At 47.5% G+C, this 10,822-nt stretch overlaps 1 protein-coding gene across 1 annotated transcript; it reads right to left on the bottom strand.

Annotated features, from left to right (window-relative positions):
* Positions 1-1,219: 1,219 nt before the first annotated feature.
* Positions 1,220-2,941, bottom strand: HCAR1 (hydroxycarboxylic acid receptor 1). Its single transcript, XM_007666896.4, has one exon. The coding sequence runs from the start codon at positions 2,880-2,882 to the stop codon at positions 1,746-1,748; it is 1,137 nt and encodes a 378-aa protein (XP_007665086.2). The 5' UTR covers positions 2,883-2,941; the 3' UTR covers positions 1,220-1,745.
* Positions 2,942-10,822: the final 7,881 nt, after the last annotated feature.

The raw sequence follows: 10,822 nt of genomic DNA, 5'->3' as shown, positions 1-10,822 counted from the left end.
AATTAGCATAAATGTTTCCTGCCCAAATGAGCTAACGGTCAAGGGGAGGGGCAAATAAATAAATAAATAGGTAATTTCTAATAAATCATTTAAAGATATGCATAATGGAATTGAAATGGAAATAATAATAATTATGGCATTTGTTAAACACTATGTGCCAAGCACTACTAAAAACTGGGGTAGGTACAAGCAAATCGGTTTGGACACAGTCCTTGTCCCACGTAGGGCTCACACTCTCAATCCCCATTTTACAGATGAGGTAACTGAGCCCCAGAGAAGTGAAGTGATTTGCCCAAGGTCACACAGCAGACAAGTGGGGAATCTGGGATTAGAACCCATGACCTTCTGACTCCCAGGCCTGTGCTCTATCTACTACAACATGCTGCTTCTGGAATGGTTGAACGTACCGCTGGGCTTTAATCAATAAATAAATATGGATTAATCAATAAATATAACTGAGTGATTGGTTAACTGAGTTGCCCTTGTAATCCTCCATGACCTTTGGGGGAGTTTATTGCTTCTATCCTGACGGTACTGCCCCCATCCCCCTCTTCTCAGCTGCAGTTCCTATTCTGGGAAGAAAAACAGCCCTGGCAATGTCAAGGAAGGGAAGATGGCTCCAAAGCAGGTGGGCCAGGGGAAAACTTGGGTTTGGGGCCCACTGTAGCCCATTAGCCCAACTCTCTCCTTGGCTTTATTCCAGCTTTGTCTGAAGGTGTCAGGCTCAATTGGGCTAGCAAGTTTGCAATACTTGAATCATTCTTCCCAAGATCTTTGAGTGATCACAATAAAATCCTAGAAACTTGAGAGTAATGAATTCCAGTCTTGGCTCTGCTTCATTCTTGTTTTTTGGGCCTTAGCCTTCCTTTCAACATGCAGTTCTGGCAGCCTCAAGCTGCTCTACCTCTGAGGGTCAAATTTTTTTCCATCAGATCAAAGCATTTATCTTGGACTTTGCAAATTCTAAGAGGCCAACCACTTTCTTTCACGCCCTCAGCCCTCATGCGAAGATGGGCAGGGACACTAGGCAGAGAAAATAGGGGCAGGTTCAACATCGCTTCACCATCATCCTTCAGCATCTGTTGTAAATTGCAGAATCGTGGAAATACTCCCTGCTGATGTGTGCTCCAAGAGATAGCTTTTCTTTCTTTCTGGCTGCCGCCCTAGAAGTTGGGAGGACAATAAAGACACGGATTGTTCTTCAATCTATCATATTTATTGAGCACATACTGTGTGCTGAGCACTGTAGCGAGCTTTTGGGAGAGTACAGTAGGATTAGTAGACGTGATTCCTGACCATCTTAGCGGAAGTAACAGACTCTAAAGCAAGTTACAAATAGGAGGCTATAATAGAGTGATATGTACATCAGCGCTGAAGTGGGAAGAAAGTTGTGGCGTGGAACTTAGGAGATATAAGATGTGGAATTTACAAAACTTTTCAAAAACACACAGATCCAGCCATCTTTCCCCCCAGCCATCTTTCCCCTCACCCATTCTACCAACATGAACCTGGTGTTTGAAGTAAAACATTTAAAGACAACCCACACTCACTTAGATCAGCCAGAACGGCACAACGAGCAAATTAAACAAAATTCATTGCCATTAGAAAGAGGAGGAGGATATCGAGGATACCGAGAATACTGAGGATACCGAGCCTGTGGGGTGATGGTGGTGACAGTGATGCTTTCGAACCCCACCATGGGCTGCAGATTGTTTCTAGACCCTCCATCTGTCCTCTCATCTTTTTTAGCCAGAGTTGCTCTTCAGTCCCTGTGAGGGGCCTGGAGTGCCCTGGATGCCTCCCTCCAAACATCTGCAGTTCTCTCCACCAAGATTCATCTGTGGCATCCCTTCGGTACTCTGCATCTTTGAGTTTCCTGGGCGCTTGGATCTGAGGCCTCCGATTTTGAGGTTTGTGTAGAATTTGGGAAATGCGGGACTGGAAAAATAATAGACCAGAGGATCCAGCATGCTGTTCATATAGGTGAAGCTGAGGGTGACATGGAGAGCCACATGGACTTCCCCATCGCAGGCACTGAAGGGCACTGTCCAAAGAAAATAGAGTCGTGCAGAAACGCTGGGCAAGTAACACGTGATGAAGACGACGGCCACAACCACTATGAACCGAGTAGCTTTTTTCATCCTGTTCTGCCTGGCCAGCTGGGGCCGCCGCCTCAGGCTCCAGACGATGTTGAGGGTGCAAAATGAGATGATACCGAGAGGCAGGAAGAACTCCAGCTGGAACATGATGTCGTGCCAGCCGTTAGAGGACTCCATGATGAAGCTTTCACACGACCTGGTGTTGGCTCGCTCGCACAGATGGGACTCCGTCAACAGGTACACCGTGCCCACGATGACCATGGCCCAGAGGGCGTAGGCAATGCCTGCCGCTGTCCTGGTGGAGATTGCGTTCAGGACGTGGTGCGGGCGAACCACTTTGAAGTAACGATCCACCGCCACGACTGTGAGAAAGACGATGCTCCCTGCCCGGTTCATAGCCAGCATGAACAGCACCACGCTGCAAAAGATGTCCCCAAAGTTCCAGCTCCTGTTTCTCAAGTAGTAGTCGGTCCGGAAAGGGAGGCAGACCATGAGGAGGAAGTCTGCCACGGCCAGGTTGAATAAATAGACGGTGCTCGGCTTCCAGGACTTCATGCGGAAGCAGAACCCGCACAGGGCCAGGCCGTTGCCCAGGGCTCCTAGCACGAAGGCCAGAATCAGCAAAGGGGGCATAACTCGGGCAATGGCATCTCCTTGGATGGGGCAGCAGGATCTGTTGTGCATGGTCGGGAGAGGGCAGGCGAGCCGCTTTACCGAGCCTCCCTCCCCGTCTGACAAGCAAGCCGATGAACATCTGCGTCTCAGCTCAGTGAGGCTGAGCATTGGCCAGCCTCCTGCCTTTCTGATTTCATCTCGCCGGGGTGCAGGTATTTCAAACGTACACAGACTCCACTGCATTGAAAATAGAAGCATTAGTAGGGAAACAAGAAAATCAGTGAAGGCCCCTATCCCTCCTACCCCCGACCCCACCTTTCCATCTTCCCCTCCGATTTCCAAGCTGGTGTTTTCCTGAGGAGAAAATCTCAAGTCTTTCAGGGTTAGGAGGAGGGCTGCCCCCATTTTCAAGGAAGTAGCCAGCCTTGGAAAATGGCCAACAGAACCTAAGAACTCTGTGCCATGGAGGACTTGAAAATTATTCTCTTTCCCCAAAAAAGATGTTTGCAAAACCCCAGAATAATCACCATTTCAGCCTTACCGTCTTTTCTTTGCTTCATTCTGGGCTGGATAGCACGAGCAGCGTGAAAAGCATAAAAAGTCTATTTGTCAAACCTCCTGGTGGAGAAATACAAATATTTCTCAGCCTTGTTCTCTGCCTTTGCCTTTAGGTTCCTCCCCCTGACCTCTGACTGACTGTGGAGACCTCTCTTCTGCCCCCCCGGGGAGCCAGAATGGCAATGTTGAGGAAGAGCAAGAGGAGGGGCCCCTCTCCAGCCGCCATTCCTCACAGTCTCATTAAAAATGTTCCTAAAGATACTGGGAAAACCCTGTGAAGAGCTTTAGAAAATCGGTTTCAGGGCCTGAAAAGGCTTTGAAAAGCATTCATTCCAGACCTGCCCACAACCTAAGTCGGAGTGGGAACGGGCAATGGGTCCCCATTTTACAGATGAGGAAACTGAGGCATAGAGGAGTTAAGTGAATTGCCCAAGGTTACACCGCAGGCAACAGTCAGAGCCAGGATTAGAGCCCAAGTCCTCTGATTCCAAATCTCGTGCTCTTTCCACTAGACAGCACTCTTTCCTACTCAGGACTCAGCCCTGCTGTCGGTAATAGTAGGCTCACTAAGTGACCCTGGGCTTGGGAGTCAGAGGTCGTGGGTTCTAGACCTCCTTCTGTCACTTGTCAGCCGTGTGACTTTGAACAAGTCACTTAACTTCTGTAAAATGAGGATGAAATCTGTAAGCCCTACTTGGGGCACCCTGATTACCTCATATCTACCCCAGTGCTTAGAACAGTGCTCTGTACATAGTAAGCACTTAACAAATGCCATCATTATTATGGGAAGCAGCGTGGCTTAATGGAAAGAGCCTGGGCTTGGGAGTCAGAGGTCGTGGATTCTAATTGCGGCTCCACCACTCGTCAGCTCTGTGACTTTGGGCAAGTCACTTAACTTCTCTGTGCCTCAGTTACCCCATTTGTAAAATGGGGATTAAGACTGTGACTCCCACGTGGGACAATCTAATAACCTTGTATCTACTAGTGCTTAGAACAGTGCTTGGCAAATAGTAAGAGCTTAACAAATACCAACATTATTAATAGTAGAAGCAGTATCAGGTGAAAAAAACACTGCTCTGGAACGAGGGAGACTTGGATTCGAGTCCCAGTTCTGCCTGCAAATGGGTAAAATGGGCAAAGACAACACATGGGCTTCACAATGTGCTGCATCTCTGGCCGCCTCTTCTCTCGCTGTACTCCGTGCCCAACCGGAACATGGCTGGCGGGGATGAGTGAGACCAAGTGACGCCGAGCAAGCCCCTGCCCCTTGAATCAATCCCTCTGTACAGGCTCTTGGACTGAAATCTCAGGACCCGGGCTCTCCGTCATCCGTGTTGGGAGATTCTACCTCGCAGGGCTGATTTTCCAGGAGGCATACAGACGTTGCCGCAGGGTCCACTGTCAGCAGCAGTCTCTGGTGTTTGCTCTCAGAGTAGTTCATTCATTCATTCAATCACATTTATTGAGCTTGTCCCGTGAGCGTGAGGTGAGCGGAGCCCTGAACTAAATGCTTGGGAGAGTACAATGTAAGAATAAAGAGATGTGTTCCCTGCCCTCAACAAGCTTACAGTCTAGAGGGGGAGACAGACATTAACATAAATAAACTACAGATATGCACATAAGTGCTGTGGGGCTGGGAAAGAGGATGAATAAAGGGAGAAAGTCAGGGCAACACAGAAAGGAGTGTGAGAAGAGGAAAGGAGGGCTTAGTCGGGGAAGGCCTCTTGGAGGAGATGTGCCTTCAATAAGGCTTTGAATTGCGGGAGAGTAATTGTCTGTCAGATTTGAAGAGATAGCTCCTTGGTTCAGCCTTCACAGCACCTCAGAGTAGCCCCAAAACTGCCAGGGAGGAAAGGGCATAGGTGGAGCTGGGCATGGGCACACTCTGAAGAGGATGGGAAAGGAGCAAACTTAGGCTTAGAGCTTCTGCTGCCGGGGCCCAGCAGTGCCCCAAACAGGCCCTGCCCATCCAAGGGGTTATGGTAGATGACTTCTTAGTCTTTCCTCTTACTGGGCCATATCACTTTCATCTCCCAAATCATTCTCTAGCAACATTCTCTAATGTCCTGTTGTTTTTATGTCAAATTCAAATCCCTCTGTCTTAGTTTCAACCTGTCTCACCTACGTAATTTCAGAACAGCCTGGGTGGGATGGACATCAAGCCTAACGGTAGGAGAGGAGGAGGAATAGAAAGGGGAAAAAGAGGGAGAATGGAGAGGGAAGGAAAGAAGATAGGAAGAAGGGGGAAGGAGAGAGAGGAAAAGGAGGAAGGGAGAGAACGGCAAAATGTGAGGAAAGAAAGGGAAAGAGAGAGAGAATTCCCCCTCACAACTGTCACCTTTCCCAAGCACTTAATACAGTGCTCTATAACCCAGTAAGTGCTCACTAAATACCACTGATTGGTTGACTTCTGCCACTGGATGGAAGGGGCCGGAGCCTCAGTGACCCAATGGGGTTCCACCAAAGTCACCCCATCTCCATCCCAGCCACCCTATGTGAGCTCATTGTGGGTAGGGAATGTTGTCTGTTTAATGTTGTTTTATTATACTCTCCCAAGTGCTTAGTACAGTGCTTTGTACACAGCAAGCGCTCAATAAATACAATTGAGGGACTGAATGAATGAAGTGGCAGCAGAAGTGTTGGTAATTCATTCATTCATTCAATAGTATTTATTGAGCGCTTACTATGTGCAGAGCACTGTACTAAATGCTTGGAATATACAATTCGGCAACAGATAGAGACAATCCCTGCCCAATAACGGGCTCACAGTCTAAACGGGGGAGACAGCAAAGCAAAACAAAACAAAACAAAACAACATCATCAAGATAAATAGAATCATGGAGATATACACCTCATTAACAAAATAAATAGGGTATTAAATAATATATACAAATATGCACAGTGCTGAGGGGAGGGGAAGGAGGAAGAGCAAAGGGCGGGGGGGGAAGGGAAGGGGAGGAGGAGCAGAGGGAAAGGGAGGCTCAGTCTGGGAAAGCCTCCTGGAGGAGGTGAGCTCTCAGTAGGGCTTTGAAGAGGGGAAGAGAGTTAGTTTGGCGGATGTGAGGAGGGAGAGCATTCCAGGACAGAGGTAGGACGTGGGCCAGGGTCAACAGTGGGACAGGCGCGAATGGGGGACCATGAGGAGGTGAGCGGCAGAGGAGTAGAGTGTATGGGTTGGGCAGTAGAAAGAGAGAAGGGAGGTGAGGTAGGAGGGGACAAGGTGATAGAGAGCTCTGAAGCCAAGAGTGAGAAGTTTTTGTTTCATGCGAAGGTTGATAGCCACTGGAGATTTTTGAGGAGGGGAGTGACATACCCAGAGGGTCTCTGTAAGAAGATGATCCAGGCAGAGGAAAGAAGAATAGACTGGAGTGGGGAGAGACAGGAGAAAGGGAGATCAGGAGGAGGCTGACACAGTAATCCAGCTGGGGTATTATGAGAGCTTGTACCAGCACAGTAGCAGTTTGGTTGGAGAGGAAAGGGCGGATCTTGGCGATATTGTGAAGGTGAGACCAGCAGGTGTTGGTGACAGATTGGATGTGTGGGGTGAATGAGAGGGTAAAGTCAAGAATGACACCGAGGTTGCAGGCCTGTGAGATGGGAAGGATGGTTGTGCCATCCACAGTGACAGGGAAGTCAGGGAGAAGACAGGATTTGGGAGGGAAGATAAGGGGCTCAGTTTTAGACATGTTATGGTAATGTTAGAGTGGCCCAGTAAAAAACAGTGCAGGCTGAGCTTCCGCGGCCAGCTCCAAAAATAGTTCTTCTCCCACCAACAGAGAAGCAGCACCATCCCAGAAGCCATTCTGGGTCCACTGGTCCACCCTAGGACATGCACGGGAGTTTTTGGCTGGGCCAGAAATTCTGTGGCAGAAGGGAGAGCTGCTACCACTGAAGAGAATAATAATAGTAATAATAATAATAATGCTGGTATTTGTTAAGGGCTGTTAAGCACTGTTCTAAACGCTTGGGTAGATACAGAGTAATCAGGTTGTCCCACTTGGCGCTCATAGTCTTAATCCCCATTTTACAGATGAGGTAACTGAGGCACCGAGAAGTCAAGTGACTTGCCCAAAGTCGCACAGCTGACAGGTGGTGGAGCCGAGATTAGAACCCATGCCCTCAGACTCCTAAGCCCATGCTCTTTCCACTGAGCCACGCCGCTTCTCAACGAGAAGGAAAAGGTAGAAGAAGAGGAGAAAGAAGTGAAGACTAAGGAGATTTCCTCCCTGCTGCCATGCTACATTGCTCCAGGCAAATCTATGACGGACTTTAATGAGTCCTGCCACGGGCCTCTTCGGAGGCAGGCAGGATGAAACCTCTAAAATCACGATGAGTCACTACAGAACCGGCCTGCCGAGTGATTCGCTCACCATGGAGTGATGACAGAATCAATTGTAATGGCGAGTTCTTGGCTGATGGCAGCTTCTAGTCATCTCCGAGTGTGTCATTTGAGCCTCGGCAACCCCCACAAGCCACAACTCCCATTACGTCCAGTAGCTCTGGGGCCAGAGGCACGCAGGGATTGCTGACACTAGGAGATGGTGAGTAGTGGACACACCAGCATCCGCCTGTAATCCCTTTTACCCCTCACTCATCTCTTCGATGAGGCAGCTGGCTGGGAGAGTGTTACGAAACTGGGTAAGTGGCTCACCAAGTTAAATAATCACCCACTCCTGCCTCATCCCATTATCCCTGGTTCTTCAATCCCACTGACTCTCATTCTTCCCTATGCAGTTGCCGGATTTTAGTTCTGGGACCAGACATCACCAGCTGTATCCTGTTTCAATCGATCAATCAATCCATAGCCTTAACTGAGTGTCTATGGTGTGCACAACACTATACCAACTGCTTGGGAGAATATAGTAGAGTTAGAGGGTGTGATTATGGCCCTCAAGAAGTTTATAATCTAGTGGGTGAGACAGGCCCAAAAGAATTACAGACAAGAAGAAAAAGAGAATAGAAAAATAGATATTTGGATGAATGAGTACTTAAATAAGTCTTTAGATTTAGCTTATAACTCTGGAGATGGGCCTAAAGTGCTATGATGAATATGACTCAGAGAGAAGAAAAGTTGTCAGGGAAGGCTTCCTGGAAGAGGTGGGATTTCAGAAGAGCTTGGAGTACTGGGAGACCTATTAACATAGAATATCAAACACAGATCAAATAAACACTGAGAAAGCCACCTCACTACTCTCCTACTGCAACCCAGCCAGCACACTTCGCTCCTCTAATGCTAACCTTCACACTGTACCTCAATCTCGTCTATCTCTCCACTGACCTCTTGCCCACGTCCTGCCTCTGGCCTGGAATGCCCTCCCTCTTCAAATCCAACAATTACTCTGCCTTCAAAGCCTAATTAAGAGAACATCTTTGCCAAAAGGCCTTCCCTGTTTAAGCCCCCCTTTCATCTTCTCCCACTCCCTTCTGCATCACCCTGACTTGCTCCCTTTATCCATCACCCACCCCCCAGCCCCACAGCGTCTGTGTACACATCTGTAATTTATTAATTTCTTTACATTAATGCCTGTCTCCCTCTCCAGGCTGCTAGTTGTTTGTGTTTGTGTCTGTTTATTGTTATATTGTACTCTCCCAAGTGCTTAGTACGGGTCTCTGAACACAGTAAGCACTCAGTAAATTCTACTGAATGAATGAATTTATTTGTTCAAATTGTCTCCTTCTTAGCTTCCCTTTCTTAAGAGAAGTTCATTCATTCATTCATTCATTCATTCATTCAATAGCATTTATTGAGTGCTTGCTATGTGCAAAGCACTGTACTAAGCACTTGGAATGTACAATTTGGCAACACATAGAGACAATCCCTGCCCAATGACGGGCTCCCAGTCTAAATAGGAGAGACAGACAGTAGAGCAAAACAGAACGTAGCATGGCCCAGTAGGTAGAGCACAGAATTGGGGGTTAAAAGACCTGGGTTCTAATGCAGGCTTCTGCACTTGCCTCCTGGGTGACCTCAGGCAAATCGCTTAACTTCTCTGGGCCTCAACTTCCTCATCTGCAAAATGAAACATACGTTGTCTCCATATTAGGGTTTGAGCTAAGGATGTAATAATAAGGGTGGAGAAGAAAGGGCAGTTTCCTGAAATATTACAGAAGAACAAATTAAAGGATTTAAAGACAGCCTAAATGGAGGAAGAAAATGACAGGACTCAGAAGTCGATATCAAGGTCATGAGCTTCTGGGAAATGGAGAAAGGTGATATTGTTGAAGGTGAAAGAAAAGTTAGGAAGAGAAGATTTTGCAGGGAAGATGAGGAATTCAGATTTTGACATACTGAGTTTAGGGTGTTGGAGGGTTATTTAGGTGGAGAAGCAACGTGACCTAAAAGTACAGGCCTTGGAGTCAGAGGACCTACATTCTAATCCCAACTCTGCCACTTGCCTGCTGTGTGACCTTGGGCAAATCACTTAACTTCTCTGTGCCTCCACTTGCTCAACTGGTAAATGAAGATTCAATACCTGTTTTCCCTCCTACTTAAGCTGTGAGCCCCATGTGGGACAGTGACTGAGTCCAACCTGATTATCTTGTACCTATCCCAGCACTTAATATAATACTTGATATATAGTCAGTGTTTAACAAATAACACAGTTATTATTAGAAGCCTCAGAGGTAGAAGGAGACTCCAGATTGTAGAGTTGGTTAGAGGACAGGACTGGGGATGTAGATTTGGGAGTTGTCAGCATCGGGGTAGTTGCTGAAACGATGAAAACAGATCAACTAAAATCTGCTCCTTCCTCTCCATCCAAATTGCTACCATGCTAATACAGTCACTTATCCTGTCCTGCCTAGATTACTGCATCAGCCTCCTTGCTGACCTCCCAACCTCCTGTCTCTCCCCTATCCAGTCCATATTTCACTCCACTGCCCGGATCATCTTTCTCCAAAAATGTTCAGGACATGTCATTGCCCCCTCCTCGAAAATCTCCAGTGGTTACCCATCTACTTCCATAGTAAACAAAAACTCCTCACCATTGGCCTTAATACTCCATTTCCTTGGCCCCTCCTGTCTCACCTTGCTTCTCTCCTTCTACAACCCAGCCCGCATACTTCGCTCCTTCTCACTGCGCCTCAATCTCGCCTGTCTTGCATTCGACTCCTGGCCCATGTCCTGTCTCCAGCCTGGAACACCCTCCCTCTTCAAATCTGATAGACTCCCCTGCTTCAAAGCCTTGCTGAAGGCCCATCTCCTCCAAGAGGCCTTCCCAGACTAAGCCCCACTTTTCCTCATCTCCCACTCCCTCTGCTTCTCTCTGACTTGCTCCCTTTACTCTTCCCTACCACCGCCCCCCACCATCCCCACAGCACTTATGTATATATCTGTAATTTTATGTATTTGTATTGATGTCTGTCTCCCCCATCTAGACTGCGAGCTCGATGTGGGCAGGGAATTTCACTGTATATTGTTGTATTGTACTTTCCACACTTAGTATAGTGTTCTGCACACAATAAGCTTTTAATAAATACGATTGAATGAATGAATGAACTTCTCGAGGAAATGAAACTAACACTGCCCCATCAATGGAGAGTCTGAAAGA

This window comes from Ornithorhynchus anatinus, chromosome 2, assembly GCF_004115215.2.
Source record: "Ornithorhynchus anatinus isolate Pmale09 chromosome 2, mOrnAna1.pri.v4, whole genome shotgun sequence".
Classification (NCBI taxonomy): domain Eukaryota; kingdom Metazoa; phylum Chordata; class Mammalia; order Monotremata; family Ornithorhynchidae; genus Ornithorhynchus; species Ornithorhynchus anatinus.
This window is presented reverse-complemented; position numbering and strand designations above follow the sequence as displayed.